This window comes from Colius striatus, chromosome 4, assembly GCF_028858725.1.
Source record: "Colius striatus isolate bColStr4 chromosome 4, bColStr4.1.hap1, whole genome shotgun sequence".
NCBI lineage: Eukaryota > Metazoa > Chordata > Aves > Coliiformes > Coliidae > Colius > Colius striatus.
The window spans coordinates 47,699,879-47,726,229 of NC_084762.1; the positions used below are offsets into that span (position 1 = coordinate 47,699,879).

Genomic DNA, 26,351 nt, shown 5'->3' on the forward strand with positions numbered 1-26,351 from the left:
TCTCTGGCCTTTTATGATCACAGTAATATGTCACACCCCTGCCAGGAATGCATGGAACTCCATCAGAAGAGCAGTTTGGGTTTGTTTGGGATTTTTGGTTGTGGCTTTTTTTTGTTCCCACTACTTCTATTGGAATGCTTTTCCAGAGCCTTAGTGTTCTGATGATTGAAAACACTATTTTATTCTCTAACCCAAAGATGTTTCTGTCTCAATTGTAAACATTCTCATTGGGACCAAAAAAAATTGAATTAAATCACCTTTTATCTTCTTTGACTTTTGCTTTTATGGTGTAGTGAGACAGCAATCTTATTATCTTTCAGCATTCATCTAGGTAGCCTTGGTCTTCTTACAGAATACTCAGAAACTATGAGCTCTTTATTCTTCATATCAGTTTAGTATCTTTTTCCTGCACATCTATTTTCAGTGTATCCCTCTGGTACATGGGTGACCAGAACTGAAGATCATGTTCTGTGGGATGTTTAACCAACTCAGAGCACAACAGCTCCCTGCCCCACTGAAAGCCTCATGCTTATTGAAATCTTTCATTTCTCCCATTTTACTGGCACTGATATGTAGCTTGTACTCAGAGTCCTCTGAAACTCAGTCATTTCCAATAGAGGTGCTCCCAACCTGCTGCAGAAATCACAGAATTACAGAATCTCAAGGGCTGAAAGGGACCTCAAAAGATCATCTAGTCCAACCCCCCTGCCAGAGCAGGAACACCTAGAGAAAGTCACAGTGGAACTTGTCCAGCTGGATTTTGAATGTCCCCAGAGAAGGAAAATCAACAACTCATCTGGGCAGCCTGCTTCTTACTGGTCCTTGATTGTAAACAGGACTCATGTTTTTTTTCTGTTAAATGTGACTCTGAGGTTACCATTTTCCAGGGCATTTAATTATTTATGGATGATCTTCAAGTCCTTCTCCATATTGACAATGACTCTTAGAGCATGCCACCAGCAAGCTGAAGCCAATGTTTTTATTGAGTTTGTGACTTTAGTGAAAATATTAAACAGTATGCTTCTCTACTGATCTTTTAACTTCATTGGTACTCTCTATCTACCTTAATGCTTACAATGTTACATGCTGCCATCTTCTGTTTAATCAACTTTTTCAATGTACAGACCATTCACTGTCTCAGTTTCCTTCAGCTGTGTTAATAATTTGTCATATAGTATCATATCAAATACTGAAGTCCTAAAGGATGAGTTGCATTTCCTTTGTTCAGAGAAATAGATATATAGAAGCTGCATAATGAAAGTAGCACAGAATTTCTTTGGTCAGCCCATATTGCATTTTATGATATTTTTCATTTACTTCAACAGCTTTAATTATTTTCTTCATCCTCCCCAAGGTTTGAATATTACCCAGGTCAAAGATTATTCTGTCTCCCCTTAAATGGTGATAATAAATGTGCTAAGCTTGCATTGAAATCAGTCTCCTATCTGATCTCACATACCTATTCTTTCAGAGAACCGGCATGCTGATTATTCTCTATCTCTGTTTTGAGTGTGTATCAAGCTTTTAAGGTTTTGTTTCTTCTTGGCTTATAAGTAGACCTCTTGTTCCCTGGAAAGTTAATCATCAAAGTAAAAAGAAAATGAAAAATTATTTTCATTTGTAGTTGAGGTCCTATAGCAAAGAAGGTTGTAGTTTGTTTTCTTGCAGTTTTCTCAGATCTACCTCAGCTTGACATTTGACAAAGCTTATTTTATGTCATGCTTGTTGACATTTAAGACAAAACTTGATTGACTGATGAGCTTTTTTCCTTCCTCGTGGTCTTTATTTGTTCTTAGTGTTCTTTCTAATGTAGCCACTCTGAAGCCCCTTCCTCCTGGTGTTTTTATTTTGCTTGATATGCTGATTACTGGTTGGTTGGCAACTGCAATTCCAAGAAGTCCAATTTTCATTCACAGGCAAGTCCCTGGTTTTCTCAGGCCAGCTGGTTTATTGAGTGAGCTTTCTCAGGATTTGTCTGTAAGGTCTCATCTGACCAGTGGTGTGGGTTAATTTGAGGCTGACAGGATGCCAGTGAGGTTAATGGCATCTAAACTGCTGCCGGCTTACATCCTGTTGCAGAATAGAGTGAGCATGTGCTTGTCTGTAGACCCAACCTTCATTTCATGTGAGTTTGCTTTTTTGAAACGAGTAACCTCAGTTACACACCTACTTTTGTGTGTTGTTCTATCTCATTTTAAACTGAATTGACTTGTGTTCAAGTCCAAGGTTGTGTCTTTTGCCAGTGCTTTCTAATGTTCCCATTACTTACACTTGATTTTCTATTATCTTTGTTGGATCAAAGCAAAGAAGTTTGCATTGGTCCTCACTGGCCACATCCCATTCTGTAACAGGAACATATCATTTTACTGCCTTTTATCATGTGCCACCAGCTACTCATTATAAATGCATACAGCATTTTTCTCCTTGCTTTCATCCTTCTGCCTTTGGATGCTGTTGCATCTCATTTATCTAGTGCTCCTCATTCTACCACAGAGAGGCTTGAGACTGAGCTTGTATCTTCTGCACAGATAGAATCAATCATTTGGGCACTTTGTGTTTAAATCAGAGTGAATTATACCTCAGCAGCCTGATGAGCAGAGGCAGAGCAGAAAGGTACCGATGAGGCTCCTTTGCCTGCGTACAGTTTCCAAGGAATTGCCATTTCTTTGGAATGGCTTTATGTGGATTAGGATTTCAATTTTATAAATATTTATAAAGTTCTCAAAGATGTCTCTCTGTGTGTTTCTGCACCTGTGTAAGTTCCTGTGCAATTGTAAATCAGCAAACATCACTTAGACACTGTTCAGTGGGTATCTGATACTGCTTACCTAAAGTGTGTTGTTGCAGGTCATACAGAAAACAGTGAAATTACGCAGTCTAACAATGACCACTGGCCAGACATTGAGATCTTCAGCAAAATGTCTTTTGACCTGAGTGTACATGACCCCAAGTACAGAACTATAAGTCCCGTATACACAGAACAACTCTCAAGAGTGAAACAAGGTGAGTAAAACGTAGAGATTTTTAGGAATGCTATCCTACAAGTATCTGTCTTTATTGATTTGATTGAGCAATGATATTGAACAAAATAATCAGTGTGCTTTGCAGTTGTTACTGGGGTCACAGTCTCTGTTTTTTAACACTCATAAAATTTCTGTTTCTTCTTTTCTTTGTACACAGAAACAAGCAAAGAAACAAAATCAGAGGAACCTAAGAAAAGGGAGACTGTATCCATGATGCTGACTAAATATGCAGCTTACAATACCTTCCATCACTGTGAGCAGTGCCATCAGTATATGGACATTAATCCTGCAGCACAGGTTGGTGTTAAGGTCCAAGGGTAAACTATATCCTTGACTTTGCTGTGGTCTCTCCAGGAGTACTGCTCTGATCTCTGGACTCATGCTTTCACCTTCCCTGAGATGGAATCATTTAATTCTTCCATTCTCAGGGGAGATACTGAGCTACAGACCCTGGAGCGTCAACTGTCAGCTGCATTCTGCATGAGCAGTTCTCCTCTCCAGCTGCCTCTGACAAAGGGTGAATATTGTAACTAGTTGTCTCAAGCCAAAGCATTATTCAGCCTGCCCAGAGGGTTTCACAGTATCTCATGGGAGAGAGGACTGTAAAATTGAGAGGTGCTTGTCTTCCCTAAATGCCAGCCGTCCACACCTGTGATGGGAGACTGGAAGGCTTACTTCTTCCTCCCGTTGTATGTAACCGTGCATACTTCTCAGCAGTTGCTTCTGAGTCACTGGACAAAAATGATCATTTTTAACTGTTTAGTTAAAAAAAAAAATCAGTCTCTAAACCAGTTCCACTTCCAAGAGACTGGCAGGTGAGCTTATTCCTCGTTAATAGCTCAGACATTATTTCTTAACCATCAAAAATAGTTTACTCAAAAGTTTCTTGTCCCAAATCATTCTTTCCTTGCTTGCTAATTTTTCCCAACAGCTTGCTGTTAAGCTATCACAGCATAGACATGCTGACCTGGCAATGTACAGTGTCAGTTACCTCATAGCAACACCAGCAGGTTTGATTTTAAAACCTCTTGTTTCATTAAGTACGTTGACACAAGCAAATCCTCCCAAAAGACATTTGTTGTTCCCTCTGCTCTTCTTTGTGCATGTGGTCAAACATGAGGAGTAATAAATATAAACATCCACTTGAATTTGCAAGTGTGAGTTGTGTACATAGAATTATGATCATTGAACTCAGAGAAATTACGTATCCAAAGAGGACTGGATAGCAAGCATTATGAAGGGAGAGAGGTTCTTAAATGCTTCGACAGAACCTAGACAAAGCACCCTGTCATTTTTTGTCTTTACTCAGGCTAATTATTTCAGTTCTGTAGTAAAGATTATAGAAGACTAATTGCTAAGAGCAAATGATTTGACCTTGTAGAAAGGCAGATGCATCTGTAGGGTGAAACCTTATCAGATACATAAGCACTTTGTATATACACTTACATGGTTCGGTCAAGCACTGTGCAAACTGAAGCACACCCAGATTTTTCATAGCCTTGTTAAATGACCTGGTCTGCTTTCGTTACCTAGCTGCTTAGAAGAGCATTGCCACAAGAAAAATACCACACTAATGCAGCCATGAGGTGTCTGAGTGTCAGTGCTCTCATACACTACACTGCACTTTGAATCTTTTGGGAAAATGTATTTGGGCAGTTGGTTAGCGAGTATATACATTTTTCACTTCTCCTTGTAGACATTGATAAACAATTTCCACTTCAAGTGGACTTCAGAAGAGTCCAGTTGGGCCAAAGATCATTTCTGGTACAGAGAGCTGATTCTTTCAATAGTAGATCAGTTATATGCCTAAGCAATAGGAAATGATAGAGGAAAATTAGAATATAATAGTTACCTCTACTGAAAGAGAATTTTTTGGATGTTCTTTCTGATGTTTTCCAGTATTGTGACTGTAAAAGCAGGTTGCCTTGTACTCCTTACATGTTACCTGCTTGCAACTATTGCCTTTGTTTTTGTGTATGTGTGTGTGTGTGTACAGATCTCTGACTCCACTCTGCATGCATTCACGTTTTCATCCTCGATGCTAGGAGAAGAGGTTCAATTGCATTTCATAATCCCCAAGTCCAAAGAAAGCCATTTTGTCTTCAGCAAGCAGGGAAAACATCTAGAAAGCATGCGTCTCCCACTCGTTTCTGACAAGGTGCGTAGGCTACTCTTGCCCATCTGCTGGCTAAATATGCTTAATGCAGTCGACTTGACATACATTTACAAATAAATGGTGGTTGGCTGGTTTGGTTGTTTGTTTTTTTTTTCTGTTTTCTTTTTGTTTTAAAGTCCTTTGCATAGTTCTTGCCTGACCAGAGGTTTTGAGGACAGTCACTCCTTTTCATATTGCTAGTGGCCAGTTCAAATGTAAAATCATAGAATTGTAGACTCATAGAATCACAGATTCATTACAGTTGGAAAAGACCTTTAAGATCACTGAGTCTAAACATTAACCTCACACTGCCAAGCCCATCACTAAACTAAACCATATCCCTCAGCACTTCATCTATGCATCTTTTGAATATCTCTAGGGATGGTGACTCCACCACCTCCCTGGCCAGCCTGTTCCAACGCTCAACAGCCCTCTCAGTGAAAAAGTCCTTCCTAATGTCAAATCTAAACATCCCCTGGTGCAACTTCAGCCCATTTCCTCATGTCCTGTCGCTTGTTACTGAAGAGATCGACCCTCACCTCACTACAACTCCCTTTCAGGTTGTCGTAGAGAGTGATCATGTCTCCCCTCAGCCTCCTCTTCTCTAGGCTAAACATCCCCAGCTCCCTCAGCTGCTCCTGATAAGACTTGTGCTCCAATGTGTTGCAATGATCAATAATCTTAAATAATAAAAAGCCATATCAGGAGTAACCTGTTTTTTACCTAATGTTGCCAAAATCTGTCCTGTGCCAGCAGAATTTGAATGCAGTCAAGAGTCCCATCTTCACTCCATCAAGTGGACGGCATGAACATGGCCTTTTGAACCTCTACCATGCCATGGAAGGCATCAGCCACCTTCACCTTCTTGTTGTCAAGGAGTATGAAATGCCTCTCTACCGTAAATACTGGCCCAACCACATCATGCTTGTCCTGCCAGGCATGTTCAACAATGCTGGCGTGGGTAAGAAGCACCATCAATGCATTGCTGTGAAGGTATCAAAATCCACATTGGACCTGTGGGCTGTGTTGTTGAAGGAAACAGTGCAGCAGCTTCTTACATTGGTGCTGTGGTAACAGCAGCAATATTGGTGACAAACACAATGATGTGTGGGAACTGCTGTTAGGGACACTGGAATATATGTTTGTGTTGATAACTGCCTGCTTAATTTAAAATCTGAGATTTTGTAGGACATACTAATTTCACTCAGCTCTTCTGTGTGAATGTTCTTTCCAGGCATTTTACATGTGATTTTTCCAAACTGAAACTTTTTTTAGTTAGCTGAAGCCAAATATTAACTGCAGCTGAACTCTAGGGGCTTGAACTTTGGATTTCATTTTCGTGGATGATGACTTTTTTCCTGCAAGAAGTTTTAAGTAGCTTGAGTTTTAGAATCTCAGCTCCTTTCTGGTTCAAGTTACTTTATTAATGCCCACAAAATCACATTCTGCAGGGTCTCTTAAAAGGTCCAGTCTTCTTGGTATCTGCCTTTTAGATTTACTGACGCTGAAAAAGGAACATATTGATTTAATTTCTTTTAATCTTGCAAGCACTACATTCATAATGGGTAACAACTACAGATATTCATGTAGCCTTTCTCTGGGAAGAGGGAGAATTAAAGTCTAATAAAGATTTCTGTATGTCTTTTTTATGGTATTTTCTCAGGAGCTGCCAGGTTTCTTATTAAGGAACTTTCCTACCACAATCTAGAACTGGAACGAAACCGCTTGGAGGAACTGGGAGTCAAGCGCCAGTGTGTGTGGCCCTTCATTGTGGTCATGGATGACTCCTGTGTCTTGTGGAACGTGAACAGCATCCACGAACAGTCTAGGTGAGTAACCACCTGGCACTGGGTTCCCTGAACTAATCCAGCACAGACCAGGAACAAACCCGCAGTTTACTCTCATCTGCAGCACCTGACAGCTTATGAAAGACCAGATAACTGGAAAAGTTGGGCAGCTGAAGCTGCTGGTAACACACTTGAAATATTGCCAAGTAAAAGCAGCCCTTGGCAGTGGCTTTGATGTAATAGCACCAAGCTATCTGTCTAAAGGGCCTCGCAGGGGTCGCTATTCACTCAGTTGTTATTCAGGTAGCCTGGGAACTATACATTTAGACATTAGATATGTTGTCTAAAATCCAAAAAATCAGCTCTTTTACTTAGAGCAGGAGAAAGGTTGTAGATTTCACCTTGTTGACCACCAATATCCAACCCCCTGCTGTTGAACCCTTCCACCTGTCTCTACCCCTTACATCCATGTCCCACTCTCAGCACTGCTACCAAACTTGTGTTTGTGTTTATCCTTTGCCTGAAACCGCTCTTGCTTTAATGACTGTTTGAATGATTTCTTAATATATTACTTCCCTGATGTGTTTTGATTCAATTTATGTTTCTCAATGAAAACAGTTTATTTTGGGAACTTTAGCTTTTTAGAAGGCATTAAGCTCCTGCCCTTCTCAGTGCTTCTGCTGTCCGTTACAGAGAAAATACTCTTCCAGAGCTGGTGCGTAAGGCGATTCCTTTTCCCTCTGTAAATTACTATGCAAGTCCTTGTTCTGCTGAAGGGCCCGTTTTCATATAGTGACTAAATTGATGAGATTAGTTGGCTGTTATTTAAGAAGTCTGTGTTGATGTATATATTGTTACAGCATCTAGAGTAAATGCTCTTGGTTGCTAATGTAATTTCTTGTTCCTTTCTGTGTTTATATATATATATGTATCTAAGTGCAGTGGTTGATATATAAAAACAATAAGTCATGTTTGTGTGTTGTGTATGATCATGTTTTGCAGCCAATCCCTGGAGCCTGGGGGTTCCAGCAAGAATGTATCTCTGAAGAGTGTCCTTCAACACATTGAAGCCACCCCCAAAATTGTTCAATATGCAATACTGGGTGTTCAGAAGTGGAACAGCAAGCTGAACGCCAAGAAAGCAAAGACTCCATTCTCCAGATGCCACGTGCATGATTTCATACTGCTCAACATAGACCTGACCCAGAATGTGCAATATGACCTAAACAGGTAGGCTATGTGTGTATATATATGTGTGTGTGTGTAGTAAAATAATATGCTGATGTGATAAGAATCTTGTCACTATATTTCTGAATGATGTTGAGATAAATAGAAAGATCCCGTCTAAGGTAATGAGCACACCATCACAAAATTAAAACACAAAGTGATGTACATTGCATCTGAATGAAGAAGGCATAAAAATAAAGTGACCATCAGCCAAAACACCTGAGAGAGACAGAGTGTGAGGCAAAGGCAAGAAAGGGATAGAGAGGACTGAAAAGTGAAGGGGGGAAAGAAGAAATCTGGTAAGAAAAAAGTAACTAGGGACCGAAAATAAAAGAAAGAAGCCCAAATTACACCAGTCACAGGAAGAGTGTGGAGATTCCAGACTGCCTGTGTAAGAGTCAGGGGCCTGTTGCATTACTAAGAACAAGAGTACAGGAAACGGTTTAGTCATTGCTGTGCCAAATGCTCTGAGGGATTCCTTGTCTTTCCTTCAGAGTCAACTATCCTCCCTGTTGCCACTTGGGTTTGCAATAAAGACAAAGGAATGAATAACTTCCCACTATTTCCTTTTTTACCCCTCCTCACCTATAGAATCACAGAATTGTATAGGTTGGAAAAGACCTGTAAGATCATTGAGTCCAACCGTTAACCCAGCACTGCCACATCCACCACTAAACCATGTCCCCAGGTGACAAGTCTACATCACTTTTAATTACCTCCAGGGATGGAGACTCAACCACTCACTTGGGCAGCCTGTTCCAGTGCTTGACAGCCATTTCAGTGAAGAAATGTTTCCTAATATCAATTCAAAACCTCCCCTGACATAACTAGAGGCTATTTCCTCTTGTCCTGTTGTTTGTTACTTGAGAGGAGACCAACCTCCACCTTGCTACAGCCTCCTTTCAGGTAGTTGTAGAGTGATCATGTCTCCCCTCAGCCTCCTCTTCTCTAGACTAAATAACCCAAACTCTCTCAGCCACTCTCATAAGGCCTATTCTCTAGACCCTTCACCTGCTTTGTTGCCCATCTCTGGACATGCTGCAGCACCTCGATGTCCTTCCTGTAGTAAGGGGCCCAGAACTGAACACAGTATTCAAGATGCAGCCTCAGCAGTGCCAAGCACAGGGGACAATCACCTTCTTGGTCCTGCTGGTCACACTGTTGCTGATACAAGTCAGGATGCCATTGGCCTTCTTGGCCACCTGGGCACACTGCTGGCTCATGATCAGATGGCTGTTGATTAACACCCCCAGGTCCTTCTCTGCGGGTCAGTTTTCCAGCCACTCTGCCCCAAGGTTGTAGCATTGCCTGGGGTTGTTGTGACCCAAGTGGCACTTGGCCTTGTTGAATCTCATGCAATTGACTTTGGCTCATTGCTCCAGCCTGTCCAGGTCCCTCTGAAGAGCCTTCCTACTCTCCAGCAGATCAACACTTGTGCCTAAGTATACCTGACATCATCCTGAAGCATTTGCAATAAAGCACTGCTATCGTGGGGCTTTACTGCCAGTTCTCACACAGACTGAAGCAATATCCAGTTCCCTCTCTCCCCAGCCAAGTGAGTTTAGAATAAGCCCTGTGTCTGCTAGCCATAAACTAGCCCTGGGGCATCTCAGCTTGATCTGCTGCTGTTTTCAGGGATCTTGTGTATTTCAGTGAGGAATTGTAGCGTGTCAGTGCAAGCTGAGGTCAGGTGTGGCTTCCAGAGCTCTTGATTTCACATTCTCTGGCTGGTTGAATCATGAGATGGGAATTGGCCCACAGAAGTGAGTAGTTAATAAATAGCACAGGATAAATGGAACTTCTCAGCTGCTTTGTTTCCCATAGACAAGTATTTGTCAAACCGACATTTATCCCTTGATTCCAGTTAATCAAAGAACGTCATCTGGAACTGGCTTGTTCTGGAAAAGGAGGTTTGTCACTGAGTTTCTCTCAGTTCTAAAATATACATATAAAAAAGAATTAAAAAGAAGTAAAAAAGAGAGGGTGGGGAGAAAATGACTGATGTCAGTACATGACAAAGATGAGAGGGCTAGTCAGACTTGATATAGGGAAGAAGTATACAGAGACACCGAGAAGACTTGTTTGGTGTTAAGATGACCAGAAGTTGCATTCCTACATCAGGAGCACATAGAAGGAATATCTTCAGAGCCATGTAGAGAATTTGTATAGGCACCATGTCAGATGGGCTCCAAAATCTACTGAGCCTGTTCCAGTGCATCTTGGCAGTGGGTGTGTGAATGCTTGCTCATGCATGACAGCCACACAGCTGGTTTAGGGATCTCATCTTTCATGTCCAGGTATTTCTGTGAAGATGTGGATTTTAATCTGCGCACCAACAGCAGCGGCCTCCTCATCTGCCGCTTCAACAACTTCAGTGTCATGAAGAAACATATTCAGGTTGGAGGACAGAAAGACTTTGTTGTTAAGCCAAAAATCATGGTGAGTGTGGACGTGTGCCCCATCATACCTAAAGGGTAAAATCAGAACCTCTTTCCCCCTAGGAGTAAGGAATTCTCTAACCTTTTAGATTCCTTTCATGCTGATTTGACAAATCATTCATGGCTCTGGTGGAGCTGCCTCATCAGAAACTGAAAATAATAAATATTTTGCTAATTATAAATTGCTAACAATAATCCTGCTGATCTATTAGAAGATGGACTGGGATTGGAAAGAGTTTGGTCTAGCTGTTCAGTGGTATCTGATGGAGGAAGAATTTGCAGACATACACTGATCAAAAGTAGGCAAATTGTACTGGACCCACTTCTATAATTTTAGCACAGCCAATAGTTTCCAGTGTTTGATGGTTTGTGATGAGTTTCAATCCTTGCACTTGCTGACAAAGAGAGACCTGAAGAAAGGGACTGAAAACTGGAACTTCTGAAATCCACCTGGGAAATCCAAGTATTATAAAAATGGTGTGGGGACACCAAATACTTTATGCAGAGTATGTTAGACCTGTGTCAGCTTTAACCAGAGGTGTACTTTGAAGGGCTGGTTTTAATTGGAGAATCTTGTAGCTCATGGTCCTGGTGGCTTTAAACACATCCCCCAACACCCCTCCTTTGAAAAAAATCACCTCCATATTTCAGATTTAAGTGATTAAATCCTGGATTTGAGTATTTTGGGAGGCCATTTTCTGAATTTTCCTTTTCTTGTGGTTGCAGTAGAATCTGTAGTGATGGCCTGGCCTATGAGAGAGCTCCATAAGAAATGTTTTCTGTGGATGACTCCACACGAGGAGGATGTCATTTCCTGTACTGTCCAGGAATAGGGCAGAATGAGGGTGTTGTGACAATTTGAGCTTCCTATCTTAGGTCCCTTCTTTAAACTAGTAGACATCCACAGAAGTACTTAGCAACCGCAGAAAAGTAATGAATCTGTTTCTGTGCTGTGGTGCCATGACAAAATTGAGTGGGGAGTTTTAATTCTTTCCCCCAGCATCCTCACTCCTCCTGCCCTATCACACTGATACACTAAGGAGGTGGGTTAAAAGGGGCTCCCCTTGGTTTCATTGCAGGTTTCGGATAGCCTGGCACCAATAATGCCTCTTCAGTACGTCTGTGCGCCTGACAGCGAGCATACATTGTTGGCAGCCCCGTCTCAGTTCCTCCTGGAGAAATTCCTTCAACATGCGACGTACAAACTCTTCCCAAAGGCCATCCATAACTTCAAGAACCCTGTATTGGCCATTGACTGCTACCTGAACATTGGGCTCGAGGTACAAAATATCTGCAGGGTTAATGGGGATCATGAAATGCAAACCTTTACTTCATCATCTTTCTTGTGTTGAAAACACCTTCCTCTATGAAGCCTCAGCATCAAGGGTAGAGTTTGAAGACTTTGGTCTCAAACAGTGACACTGTGCTGTTGGAGCTGGTGGATCACCTCCACTGGAAGAGCCCCTAGCTGGCTGATGCAGGTAGAGAGGTCTGTGATGGATTGATGTGATTTGCAAAGGAATCAGGCATGTCCATCTTAATTAATATTTAACATGAAGTGATTCTTAACAGAACTTGGTGTACTGCCTATCTCTCTGAACAAAAAACATCCACAAAATTGTTTAGATCACTGTCATACACATACAGCCTTTTATCATCTGTGTTTGATTTGTCCTTGCAACAAACTTGTTTTGGCTGAGAGTTTCTGATACAATCCTTTTCTGGTGGCTTGCTTCACTGATGGACAAAGCTCATCCTTTGTATCACAGCTCTCCTTTCAGATGCTTTTCTTTTTATGAACCCGGATTTCTAGAGAGGTTTTTGCAAATATGTCTTACATGCTGTAGGTACGGAATCATAATTTTTGAACCCGTTTGTCGCTTTGGACTGGATCTGAAGCAAGGTGAAAGTCTTAACAGGGGTTTTGCTCTGACAAATTTTGTGGGGGTCAGTGGCAAGATAGAGAAGAAACTCTTTGATTCAAAACAGCCACTGTGGCACCAAAACACAGGAGCGCCCCAGTGTTGGGAACTACTTAGCTGATGTTTGCAAGAGCAGTGTGTCAGCAAGAGAAGACATGCTCCAGCACAGCGGGGCTCAAGCTTCAGCATTTTCACCACTTGTGGAATTGCATACTGTGTTTGGCAAACATGTCCTTCTTAGAGCAACCTAAATGATCTCAGCCATCATTATAAGCAGATCATTCAGAGAGAAGCAGAAAATCAAACTGAATTATGGGGGTCGCTGAAGTAGCATATTGCAGAGTCAGTGACCAAATCTGAATCAGGAAGTTTTTCCCATGTGTGATTTCCTAGGGAATGTTTGCTTGTTCCTGCCTACTCCGCCAGCGGCAGTTTTGGCAGCACCATCTGACTGCCCATTGGCACTAAGTTGCATTTCATTCCACTTGAAGTCATGCTCAGGCATTTGCTAACTCAGAAGTGCTTCCTTTCTTTTCCCCTCCTGTCTCAGGTGGCGATATGCTACGTTAGTTCCCGTCCGCACTCGGTCAATGTCAACTGCGAAGGGGTGTTCTTCAGCGGCCTCCTGCTCTATCTCTGCGACTCCTTCGTTGGTGCCGAGCTCCTCAAGCGGTTCAGATTTCTGAAAGGTAAGCAGAATTGATCTGCCAGGCAGGGCTGAGGGCTTTCCTGCCACGTCAGAGAGTGGAGGAAAACCAGCTTCATTAAACAGCTCCATTATTTTCAGTTATTGCTACCATTGTTTTCAAAAGAAGTAGATGGGGTGTTTCTTTTGGCAGCATATAAGACTTCTGTTCCTGTTGATAATAAGTGCAAGGAATGGAACCTTCTCCAAGTTTTGATACATTGCATTCATTAAATTATTTTAAAGTGATATCAAATGGAAGTGGGTGCAGAAAAACAAGGATGTGTGCAAATCAGTGAATCCTGCAGTCAGCTTCTTGAGAGTTTAGAGCATAGGTGTTAATGCTGAACTGAAGAATTCAAGAATTTCTGTTTTAGTAATCTATAATGGCAATAAAGATTCAGTACTGTAGATTGGGGCAGCTCATGGCTGGAGGATGATGGGGTCTACCTTCACCAGAACTTTATAAACCTCATTAAAATCTTTCTTCATTGTGTTAATACTAACAAATCACCATCAGTACTTGGTAACACTAAAGTGCATTACAGAGCTTCAGTGCATTTGTGGTGGCACAGCCAAATTGTTTCCCTCTCATGCATGTGCAGGGGCAGCAATGGGGGTGACCCTGAGCCAGTCCAATGAAGCATGATCTGAGTTTGCTCCTGCCCCTGCCTGGACCCCCCTTCCCCAGGGCAGGAAAGCAGAGCTGTGCAACAGCCATGGTGGGGATAGGGCTGCCATCACCAAGCCCCTTGGGGCTGAAGCCAGAGGGCTGCCCTGTTTGTTATTTCTTGGTGGCTTCTTCACCAAGATGGGCAGTGGGTCCTGCTAGGAAGGGCCTTCCCCTGCTCAAATCAAGCAGAGGTAAGGTCTGAACCTGAACTTTACATGTGTCAGAGCTGCAGCACAGAACAGAGGAAACCCTGAAGGTGTCTAGCTCTCCCACTCATTTAATGACTGTGCAGTCTGGTAACACCAGGTGGGAGGAAGCTTGACAGTTAAGCCAGAGAAATTAGGGATTTAGTTCCTCTTGCAGTGCTTCTCCAAGAGGGGAGTGGTTATCCTTCAGAAGTCATAGCCAATTTGCTCTTGAGTCAGTTTTGGGGCTGCTTTGGCTTAGTAGAATTTCATCATTGACCTTGTAAACTCAAATGTCCTATGAAACAAAAAAAACCCAATCAGATTTTACTCTTGTGGCATAATTACCAGTAGTGATTTAAGGATCTCAGACTCAAGTTAACATTCTGTCTGCTCTAGTTGATGGTCCTAACACCAGTCAGGCAGCGACATTCTGCTATTCAGAGCAGACCCCACACCACGCTTGCTTCTCCCTGTCCATGACTTCCTTCAGACAGACACATGCACCTCTGTCCCAGGGCTCACGGGACTGCCCTGAGCCTGAGCTGTGTGATCGGTGACAGACCTTTCTAATACTTCTCTTTTCCAAACTAGCAGCAGAGATTTCTTTAAACTAGGAAAATGAATGAAGTCAATCTAACATGCTTTTCACTTGAAGGTGCCACCCTGTGTGTCATATGTCAAGACAGAAGCTCTTTACGGCAGACAATAGTCCGGTTGGAGCTGGAGGATGAGTGGCAGTTCCGACTTCGGGATGAGTTTCAGACTGCTAACAGCAGTGATGACAAACCACTCTATTTTCTTACTGGACGCCACATCTAAGCTTCGCAAAGACACCATTAGTAACGAAAGGAAAAAAATAACTTTTTTTAAAAGTACAATCACTGTGGAGCAAAGTGCAACCAATATTTATCGAGACTGTGCTAAAGGATTCCCACAAGTCTGCAGTAGGCTTTATTCCTAAGGATAAAGCTACCCCATCGGTTCTGATTTAAAGGATCTTGGATTCCGGTTATTTTCATATCAGTCACAACCACCGACACTAATCCCACAGCCAGCCAAGCTGTAGGATCTAGAAAGAGGACGTAAATTGGTTGAAGAAGAATCCTTGTTATGTTGAGCTGAGCTAGGGGAAGAAGCAGCTGTCAGCAGCTGCTAGCTTGAATGTGTTACATGAAACGCAGCCCAGCGTGTGGAATTTATTGAAGATATGTGGAGGAGAGCCCACCGTGTCTCTTCAGCTCTGTACTGTGGTACAGGAATACTCAGGGGTTTGAAACTACAATGTAACGTAGATATTTGTATTAAAAGGAATAGTCTTGTTCTCTGTGCAGTGTTAGTTTAACATTTGTTACTGTGTCTGTATTGAAACTGTCTTTGGCAAGATTTCCACAGGTGTTCAAAGTTTACTACTTAAACCTGAACAAACAGGTAGAGGCAGGGCCAGCCCCGTGCACGCAGCTTCTCCCAGCACCACCACTTCACCCTGTTAGGCACCGCTGCCTCAGCTCCCAGCACAAAACAAAAGGCTTCTTGGAGATGCTCCCTCCTCAGGGGCCAGAGGAACGTGTCAGCAAATCACCTGCAGCTCCTCGCTTTCCTCAGAGCTTTGAAAACCCGTGGCGAGTCCTCCTGTATGTCCGGTGCCTTTGGTGGGCCCGACGCAACTCACTTTCCATGGCCTTTTCATTCAACTCCAACTGGCTGTGGAGCTGAGGTTTGGTCTGTCATGTCACACCCCTACGTGAAGCTGATATAGTGAAAAGCGGGACAGAGGGCAACGCTACCCGAGCTGGAGCTGAGACACAGAAGGTATTTTACAATAGCTCCAGGGCAGAGAAGTCCCAGGGAGCTGAGAAAGCTCCAGAGAGACTCTGTCCGGATGCAAAGAGCTTTGAATGCATCACCCAGTACTGGCAGCCCTTTAATTTTTGAGTAACCTCTGTAAAACCTGGCTGCAGTGGTAGTCACACCTTGTTCTACTTACCAGCCTATTACTGGTCCTTGTTCCATTGCTCGGGAATGCACTTGGCGTGGTAGCGTTGGGTTGTCAGGGTCACATCATGTCACACAGTCAGCCTGGGCTGCACCACTGAGCTTTCCATAAATAAATAACAAAATAATCTTCCTGCACAGCGAGACCCCTTTATTGGGAATTAAAATGCAGCATATTCTTGAAAGCCATTCAGGACTCCCCCAAAAGCAATGAAATTAACGCATCTCTATAGGTGACCTGTGACCCGTAGGAGAAGGACCTGCCAAAGCTGCAGCTTTGGGTTTGTTTTTTTTTTAATGCATTGTGTTGAGCAGCTTTTTTTTTATCTTGTGAAGAGAGATGTTTACAGATGAAAAAACATAATATATTCAACAGAGGCTAAAAGAAGATGGTTTGCATATGTCTGTGTTACTGTAGCTTGACTCTGATGCTGTAAATTTAGCAAATTTCAGATAAACAACCTGTTTCTGTACACTTATTTTTTATTTCCCCTTCAGACACAACCTACCTTTTCTATTGCAACAAATGGAAGAAGCAGAGACGTAGATGCTTCTCAAAGCTTTTGATACACACCTGAATGTATTCCATTAGCTCTGGTGTTACCAGAAGGGCTCAAGGCCAACCCCAAGTCGTAGCATGGTGTAGACATTCCAGCTCTTGTGTATTCAAAAACGGTTTCCTTTTTGTTTGCGTGTTTGACGTTTGCACTAAGTTCTTAAAATTCCAGGTGCTGAGACTACCACGAGCAGTGGGTGAGCCCTCTGGTGAAGAGCTGCAGTGAGTGCGCCAGCCTCTTTGCCTGCCTCCCCCAATGCCTCCTCACCCCTTTTCCCTGGCGCAGAGGCAGGGGGTGTGGGTACTGCTCTGGCCCGAGCACACACAACCAGCTCAGCAGGCAGCAGCCTGTCCCCTCCCATCCTGTCCCTCTCAACACCTTCCCCAGCTGCCACCGAGGGCCAGGGAAGGAGGCCGGCATCTGTCGTCAAGAGTATTGCCGTTCCCTTTTGGTTTTAAGCCTCACCATCAAGGCCATTCCTATGAATGTATTCAGCTGGCCAGCATTGTATTTTACCTGTAGATGTTCTTGTCTACTCACAGGTTAAATCTGAATGTAAACTAAGATTTAAAGAATCATATGCAGATTCTTTTTGCTTAACTTATGTAATTGCTTTTTGTGACTTTTGGAAGAGGGTTAAAAATGTTGCTTTCCTAGTGTAAAGTTCTCTTAACCAAAAACTTGGTGAATTTAGCTTCACTAGTCAGTCTACCTCATGTTACTGTTTATGAACTGAAACTGTCTGAACTTGTGGCTATGGTATGTTTCTCATGTGCTTTCATTAAATTTGAATATATGAAGTTCTGACCGCAGCCAGCCTCTCTGTTGCCTGCTCCTGTGCCACGGCTGCACTCACTTCCTCCCCAGGCCACCCCTCACACGCAGCCACGTGCCTACCTCGATGGAGCTCGCCCAAGGGAGGGGTCCTTGGGTGCTGGGTGAGCACCTGTGTTTCGGAAAGATGAGAGAGAGGAGGTACATGAGGTGTAAGTACCAACTTTCAGCCCCCTTAAGCAGCTGAAAAACAAGCTTGGCCTGGCCCCACTGCAGTCTGGCTCAGGCCAGGACGTAACAGCAGAAGTACTTTGGCTCCAGAGGATCACCCTCAGCCTTGCTGTGATCCTGCACCACTTGTTTTGACAAACAGCTGCCTCCACGTCCCAGAATTCATCACCTGTCAGCTACTTACTTCATTTTTAAGGGCCACAGGTAGCATTTCAGAGGTGGTTCACATTCTTTGCTTCAGCTCTAGACCAAAGTCAGGACAGGACAATTCAAACACGTGTATCCTAACCACACAGAGGTTCCAAAATTAAAGTTTAAACCTACGTTGAAATTTAATTAAATCTTTCCCGCCTTATACTAGGGTTTTAAGTCATTATTCAGGGCCAAAGGTATTGCCTTTCACTTTTAGCCTGCATCAGGACAGGATCTCTCTGGAGCTTCTGGAGAATACTGGGGGTGTGATACAAACACGCTCACACAAAGGCAATTCTGACCACAAGCAGAAAGGAAGACAAAAAGAAACTGCTTCAAAACACCCACAGCCCTTAGCTACTGAGGTAGTACTTCCCATGCAAAAGTATGAAATAATGCACTAAAGAATCATTCACACATTGTATCAATACAGGGTAACTTTAAAAAAAGCTATCAAGTCTTTTATTTTTAACCTATCTACATTATGTACAGATCAAGAAAGGCCACAGCAGTTTTTCAACATACAAACCCTTTAAAAGAGGAGAGATTTCTGAAGGAGTGACAAGTAGCAAAGTGAAGTCTGCTAACAAAGGTATAGACTCAGTACAGTACTTGAAGAAACACGAGTACACCAGTCCTCGGGCTTTGCCTTTCACCTTTCACCCCGCAGCTAGCCCTGGGGAGGAGGGGATGCGGGTGGCACAAGTTGCTGGCACAGGGCAGGCTGCTGGCAGCCACACCAAAGCCTGCGAGGGCTGCTGCCCGCAGCCACTGCTCCCCTGCCCCATCCCCCCCTCCCTCCCTCGGAGGCGAGGCAGGGCCAGTGCCCCAACCCGCAGCAGCCCCCTGCCCACAGCAGCTCCCTTGCCTGCAGCAGCCCCCCGCCCGCGGCCGAGCCCCACTGCCGGATTACCACCTTCACTTCAGCACCCACTCATCAGGGAGAGCAGAGGCTTTGCATTAGCTTACAGTCCACTAGGAACAATGTTCTGCTGCATGTAAACATGACTAACTAGATAAAATACAATCAAACCTTTGTAAAAGTTAATAAAATATCTTTCTTTTAAAAAAAACAAAGTTAGCCTATTACTGCATTGTTTACAATGTTAATAAAACAGCACAACCTTGCGGTTGTTACCAGTCCTGAGTTCACTGTAATAAAAATGGCCCTGGCTCCCGCTGAGGGTGCGTGCCCGCTCCGTGCCCCCTGCCACAAGCCTCCCAACAACCACGGAGCTCCCTCGGGAGCAGTTAAGTCTGGTGCTGCCCGTTGAGGAAGTTGTAGACGAGGAACTGGCCGGTGCCACAGTACTGCGTTGCAAAGAGCTTTCCATCAGGAGTGGGGTCAGAGAAAGCAATTTCTTCTTTACTTAAGTATGCGCCATAGATGAAGTTGCTCCTGTTTAAAAACAGGGAGGGGAAAACAAACAAACAAAAAAAGAGAATCACCCCCAGGGAATGATGGAATCACATTTAAGCTACAGGGCACAAACGATTTAATGCACTGGCCCCAACATTCAAAAGGAAGAAGCTCCATTAGAAGGAGGTGGCTCTATCCATGTGCTCCGTCTCCTCCCTCCCAACAGCAGGAAGGATTCGCTTGTTCTAGGAGGGGGTTTATGAGGTTCTGGTGAGTTAGAAGAAATGTTCTTCCAGAGCAATTGCTTGTGAGTTGCATCCAGAGTTCAATTTCAGAGTTTAAAAAGGTTTGAATTAATTCCAACTATTTCTTGCTATTGAATTAATTCCAACTATTTCTAGAATAGAGACTGTGGGGACTGTGACTGCAATTGCTAGGAATGAAAACAAGCTCCAAACACGTCTGGGTGCTCATCAAGGGGGCTGAGGGGACCTGACAACGTTACAAGTTTCTGGTTTGAAAAAAAAGCATTTGACATTTGGATAAGAGCACATCTTGGATTAATTTAGGATATCCAAGAACCCCTCAAGGTATCATTCAGAAGTAAAGTGCTTTCAAGTAGTAACTATGTGAAGTTTCCATTTGCTGAATTTCTTCCTGAGAACATTTTCTGTATGTTTTACTCTCATCTGAAGAAAGAGGAGGGAACCAAGGGGTACCATCATACTCTTCTGCATGGCTCTGAGCAAATTTAGAGAAGTGATCTCAGGCCTTAAGAGCTCCATCAGGGGAAAGAGGAGGTAACATCTCTCCTTGGAGACAGAAGAGAAGTTACAGTTTTTCCTTCCTATAAAAAAAACGTACTTGTAAAGCAAGTATCAACTTTGGTCACATGGACATCTCCATTGTAAAAAGGAAATAGGAAGAAAATCCTTTTAAATTCTTTCTAGCTTTAGTCCCTTCTCTTTAGTGTAATCAGGAAGACAATTTTGCAGGGTTCTTAAAACTGGAGTGTGTGACTGCAGGTCAGCTGTGAAAGCTCAAATGAACGAAGGCAGACATTCTCAAAATAGACTTGCAGGCTTTAGCTGTTACCAGAACCAACCTGTTCAAACTACCCTTTGCTACAAAAGACATTTAGGCTGAAGGCAGCTGAGCAGCTTTAACAGCCTGCTGCCATCAAGAAGCAAATCTCTCTCCTTTCCTTTGCTTTCTGCAACTTTCTGGGCTCCATTGTTTACACCAACTCCAGAGCTCTTCAGACCTTTCTACCAGAGCACCAGAATAGCACGAGGCTCTTTCTAGCAAATCTGTTTTCTACCCAGGTAGCAATGAGCTGGTGGAAGCCATAGCTAAGAGGATAACTGAGATCTCTTCCTGCTAGCTGCAACAAACCTTTAAAACTGATTCTAAAGATCCTTTGGAGCTGTAACTGATGAAGCAACTCCAGTATCCCTTCGGGGAAGAAATCTTTTCTTTAGAAAGTTTCTAGGAAGCTGATGAACACACAAGTAAAAATCAGCCAGAAATATACTGAAATCATCAAGCTACTATGCTTATCTGAATACAGCTCTACAGTTCATTGTTCTGACAGAATCTGATCTGCTAAGAACTTTCTCGTTACTCCACCAGGCAAGATGTGTTCTGCAGAGTAGAACAGCTTTGCTATGCTCTCCAAATACCAAAGATAGGCAGGGGATCGGCCAAACATGGCAGTACCCGTGCCACAAACTCCAACAAGACAGAGCCACACAGGCACACAGCACAAACTGTACAGCCCAGCAGTACTATGACTGGGGTACATCTCACCATTATGCAGAACTGGCATTTAAACTTCTAGGAACTGTCACTGGAAGAAATCTAAGCTTTGGAGATTCAATACTTTAAACATTTATTTAAACTGCAGCACAGATGTTTGAGTCCTTTGATGGATCCAGCACTTTGCATTCACTAGCTACTAAAGCTCCATGGAAATATCACATAAGGCTCAGTGATCCTGAGGCAAAGTAAAAAAATCCGAACCAAAAACCAGCTGGAAGCCACCTGACTCAAGAAGGCCTGGGGTGTAGTAGAAGGGGAGAGGTTAGCAGGTTGAGAGAGGTTCTCCTCCCTCTCTACTCTGCCCTCGTGAGACCGCATCTGGAATATTGTGTCCAGTTCTGGGCCCCTCAGTTCAAGAAGGACAGGGAACTACTGGAGAGAGTTCAGTGCAGGGCCAAAAAGATGACAAAGGGAGTGGAGCATGTGCCTTATGATGAAAGGCTGAGGGAGCTGGGGCTCTTTAGCTTGGAGGAGACTGAGGGGTGATCTCATTAATGTTTACAAATATGTAAAGGGTGAATGTCAGGAGGATGGAGCCAGGCTCTTCTCAGTGATGTCCAATGATAAGACAAGGGGCAACGGATACAAGCTGGAACACAAGAGGTTCCAAAGAAACATAAGGTTAAGTCCCAATGCATAACACTTGGGTTATCTCATGCTTTGACCAAGGACAGTCTCATTTCTTTCACTTGAAACTACCCTGAGAGGAATCTGCCCAAACTCACCGGCCATCTGCTAGGGCAGCTCATTGCAGCTGCCCTCAGCAGATACACTTCAAGGCCAGCTAGTGACAAATACTGATCTTAGTTACTTAACTCCACCTAATACTGGAAATGTCAGCTGTGCTCAAATCTACATCCCCAGTATCACCATCAGCTTAAAATAAAAGCTTGAGACACACAAAGCAATAAACGTCTTGGGCCCAGTTCTATCTAAAACACATGTAACTGAGGAACTCTTTTACATTACCTAAGACACTCGATCATCCGCGAAGCGATTTTCTTTCGCCGCATCATGCTGAACACCCATATCCGACTAATCCCACAAATGGCAGGCTCTGGAGAAGTTGAGCAGCACCACGCCTTCTGTCTCTCAAAGATGACTTTTTCATTTTCTGAACTGATTTCTGGAACTTTCTCTTCTATAACTCTGTAGCCCTGCAAGTGATGTAAAACACATTTGTCACTTCATAAAAGCATCACTAAGGACTGAACAAGATAATTCCCATGTAATTTATTTCAGTTAACCATCCTTACTTGCTAAAATGCCTTACCAAAAAGACTGCATGTGTCTCATCTAATTTCTCTTAACAGTTTCAAAATTGGAACAGATGGTAGAAGATTAAACCAAAAAACCCTCTAAAGCTTATCTGGCTTAACAGTAACAAATAATCCAATTCTTATTACCACCTGTATTAAAGCGTTTGCACCAATTTCTCTCACTTGGACTAACATGGTTTTGCTTCTCATCTGTCAAGCTCAAGGGACGGTGGAAAACACCACAGTTTACAAGGGAACAGACAGAACACGTGACAAAATTCTGACATCAGTTTTTAGTACTGCAACTGGCAGCATCACTTCTTGTCTTTCTTTCTGCTGCACAACTCTGTCCTCTGCTCCTGTTCACTGCGGAGTCATACAACTCCACAGTGATTCAACTCAATCCTACAGAGCGCCCATTTTTTCATCCATGTTGGACTTCTGCCAGGCAGGGAGTTGAAACTGCTTGTCAACAAGCAATAGGAGAGCCAGTGCTGCTGTAAGAATAGCAAAGGAAATCAAATTCCACCCTTTGGCTGTCACAAGTTCTTAGACGAATAGGTCTGAGCCAAGTATGACACCATATGTGTCTCTCAGTGAGTAACTACATTTCAGAATGGTTTGCCACCAGAAGTAACGTCCTCTGTGGAAAAGGCACAGGCAGAATACTTTTCGGCTAAATGGCCAGACTTACAACTCCAAAGTAATGCTCTAGTTTCAGAATGTCTGAAAAAAAGAGCCACTAAGCACTGACACAGATTGCTTTCCTCCAATTAAATCACTTACCCACTGGATATGTTCTGCAATTAAACAGCCGATAACTTTCTTGTCATTAGAAATAAAAAGGAGAGTTTTAGTTCTAGAGTAACACATGAGCGGAGCTTGCTGAAATCCCAAGTCATTGTCTACCATTTCTCTAATTTCTTCAACCTGTTAAAATAAGTTCAAATGCTGTATAAGAAATACAAGTAAATATAAACATATAGAGATTTGCAAAAATGCACTACTACATTTCAGTTTGTTTAAATATAGTAGGAAGTTTATATTCCGTATCTGACAGTCGTTCTGTAAGTATATTGAAAAAAAAAATATTAAAAAAAAGTCAGTTGGCTGATGCTGTTCCCACCCCTGACCTTCACTCCTGTGGGGAGAGGGGCAGCAGGTAAGAGTAAGATGTCAACTTATTTGTGGAAAAAGCTACATAACCCTGCAGTTTTGAGTCCAACTTTGACTGCTTAGTCAAAAAATTATACAAACTTTACTATGAACATTCTCGTGATTCACATGACATCATCAAAGAAGGTAAGATACACGAGTTCAGTTCTTTTTACCATACCTTTTTAAGTGCATACTTTGGATCATCAGGAAGAACCATTATTATCTTTCCATCCGGATATTCAGCCAAAATTCTCTCCTTTTTCCAACCCTAAATAAAACAAACATTTACCTAAACCACACACAAGTTGTACTTTTGCAAACAGAAATTGCACATTATTGTTCTAGGCACCGAATTTACACAGATTCTTCACGCTATTTAGCGGTTGCTTTGCTCGAGAACTTCAGCTAGCTTTTTTAAATGAGCACAACAGATAGACTATTATCTCATTTATACATCAGTCTTTACAATGACCTAACTGTATCTAGAAACAATTTGTGAAAGTGTCTTAGAATTTCCCAACTAGATTTTTTTTTCCCCCAGGACTGCAGCGCAAACTGGATTTTAAAGTAGAAGCAGCAAACTCGGCTCACATAACTGATTTCCAAACCTATGTTACACTTATTTCCAAAGTCCAGTGAATGGGAAAACACCTGAGTTTTATCAAAAGGTTTCTTTTTAACATAGTTACCTCCACAAATACACACTCAGTTTTAAAGTTTGGCATGCGAAAGACCTCCAGGAGGTTCTAAGTGAACTGATTGGCATGCAGTTGCCCAAAATGTAAGGAATAGTTAATTTTGTTACTGATCATTACTGTTAAAGCCACAAGAAGGATACTAGAAAAAAATTTATAACTACCTTCTAAGAATCTAATTGGAAAGGAGGCTACGTTGTGTGTATCTGAAGTATAAACATACTCAAAAAAATAGAGGTAATTAACTCTTCTTCAGATCCACACTCGTGGTGAATAATGAGCAGTACCTGCATGGAAAAAAACAAAACAAAAAAGCCACTTAAATCTAGTAAGATGGGACTGGTAGATATTAGAATTCAAGTTGCTTTGATGGGACCTAAAAATACTGAATGCAGCAGTAATTTCAGCCACTAAAATGGCTGATCTACAAGTCTTATTCAAAGCAACTTCAAACAAAAAAGTCTTTGAAGAACCAGTATTGATGGACTAATTCTCATTGAAATCTGTCCCTTCCCATAAAATGGTGTTCAACTACAGACCAAACAATGGAAACTGGCACTTAATGAATGCCATATATACTACCACAAAAGAGAGTCAAACTGAAGTGTTTTAACACTTGACCTGTATCTCATTTTAATCATACCAATTTTACTCCCTTACCCCAAAACAAGACATGATGACAATCACTCCAGAAATCTATTCCTTGCTGGTAGCCCTGGAACTATTTAAGTATGAGCTTAGCATCCAGCATGGCAATGGTTGCAACACAGACACCATTTTAAAGTCCAGCCTCCTTTTCCTCTTGGTAGTAGTTGCACTAAACACCAACACAAGTGAAGATCCTAATTAAACTTAGATACCTTATGATCTGAACACAAAGGGCAGGAAACAGCAGGGTCACAATGTTCCAGTCATCAGAAAAGCGCAATTTGTGTGAAGTGCTTTTTGAGACTGTTAGAAAAGGTGTCAAAAGATTCAAGCAAGGATCAACCTCAAAACACTGCCTTCTCCCCATTTTTTGTCTTTCGCTGCCTTTTGGCTACCTGTTCACACTGAAGAAGTTTTCTATTTAAACCAACTGTGACTACCACTTAGCAAATAAATGCAACGTGTTTGATAATCCTACCATGACAGCATCCAGAATGCTGCAGGCCTAATACAGAACATGTAACTCTAATATATAGGTTAACGTATCCCATAAATGCTATAGCCAGATACTTCCAACAAAATGAAATCCAATGGAAGACAACATTTCTGACCATCCTACTGTACTTCTAAGCAACAGCATATTAGCAGAAGTCTAAAAATAATCCTGTAGAAATGCGGTAACTGACTCTCTAATACTTAGTTTCATTATTGTCCACCTGTTCATTTTCTGACATGATCAGACTGATCATATTCACAGGAGAGAGAGTTTCTAAATGGAAATATTTTGGAATTTATTCATAAACACATCTTTTAGATGAATGTTTCCAAAAAGTTTCTGCAAACCCTAAGTTCATCCAAGATTTTTAGTGAAGATGTGTTAAAGTCATATTCCTTTGTTACTGATGAAGCTCTAAGAATTTGAAAAAGAAAAATTAACATTTCACTTAAGTATCTGCATCTTTAGTATCCTTACTCCTCAGTCTCAGTGAACTATGCTTCCTTTAAAACAGAGAAACGGAAGTAGTGCCCATGACTGGTCACTGTCTCTGTCATATTCTAACATTAAAGCTCCCAAAGAGAATGTGCTATAGCTTCAGTTGGAACTGATCCTATTAGATATCTACAATACACAAAATATGCTTTACTACCACCAGTAACTTGCACGTAGTCTGAAGATGATTTCCCTTAACACATGTACTGACATTTTTTCTTTTAAAGAAAATCCCATTTTTTGAACACTATTACAATACAACAGTCTGCCAGGTATTTCAAGTACTGAGAACTAAAGTATGTCTGCAATATACATCATAATATTCTACTGCCATGTTAGAAATATGGCTTTTCTTGTCCTTTCAATTGACACTATTTTAGAGCTTTAGGACTCATTTACTGTTGAATCAGATGCCCAAGCATTGGCATACATTGCTTATGATGAAGTTAAAAAGTAAAGCTATTGTCTCCACTGGGAGACAACACATGTTCCACAAAGCCTAGAGTAAAAGCACATGATTACACCACTTCTCCCTGATACTAGAAGCCCATGGTCAATGACACATCACCTATAGC

General features: G+C 42.3%; 2 protein-coding genes across 5 annotated transcripts in view; one reads left to right on the top strand and one right to left on the bottom strand.

The window, feature by feature from the left end:
- GREB1L (GREB1 like retinoic acid receptor coactivator) overlaps positions 1-17,290 on the top strand; it is a 65,900-nt gene extending 48,610 nt beyond the window's left edge. For all 3 annotated transcript variants that reach the window (XM_061994929.1, XM_010209610.2, XM_061994930.1), the window contains 10 exons: positions 2,848-3,003; positions 3,181-3,320; positions 5,020-5,181; positions 5,935-6,139; positions 6,842-7,007; positions 7,968-8,195; positions 10,490-10,631; positions 11,710-11,910; positions 13,103-13,241; positions 14,754-17,290. In XM_061994929.1, the coding sequence (XP_061850913.1) occupies positions 2,848-3,003; positions 3,181-3,320; positions 5,020-5,181; positions 5,935-6,139; positions 6,842-7,007; positions 7,968-8,195; positions 10,490-10,631; positions 11,710-11,910; positions 13,103-13,241; positions 14,754-14,917 (1,703 nt within the window). In that variant the 3' untranslated portion in view covers positions 14,918-17,290. The remainder of the gene's footprint in view (positions 1-2,847; positions 3,004-3,180; positions 3,321-5,019; positions 5,182-5,934; positions 6,140-6,841; positions 7,008-7,967; positions 8,196-10,489; positions 10,632-11,709; positions 11,911-13,102; positions 13,242-14,753) is intronic.
- A 989-nt stretch (positions 17,291-18,279) lies between these two features.
- Positions 18,280-26,351, bottom strand: part of ESCO1 (establishment of sister chromatid cohesion N-acetyltransferase 1) — a 31,479-nt gene continuing 23,407 nt past the window's right edge. The window contains exons 9-12 of one of the 2 annotated variants that reach the window (XM_061995724.1): positions 23,621-23,710; positions 23,071-23,214; positions 21,995-22,182; positions 18,280-19,243 (exon numbers count right to left, since the gene is read on the bottom strand). In XM_061995724.1, the coding sequence (XP_061851708.1) occupies positions 19,096-19,243; positions 21,995-22,182; positions 23,071-23,214; positions 23,621-23,710 (570 nt within the window). In that variant the 3' untranslated portion in view covers positions 18,280-19,095. Of the gene's footprint in view, positions 19,244-21,994; positions 22,183-23,070; positions 23,215-23,620; positions 23,711-24,301; positions 24,425-26,351 lie in introns of those variants that run through there. The other variant, XM_061995725.1, reaches the window with a different exon arrangement.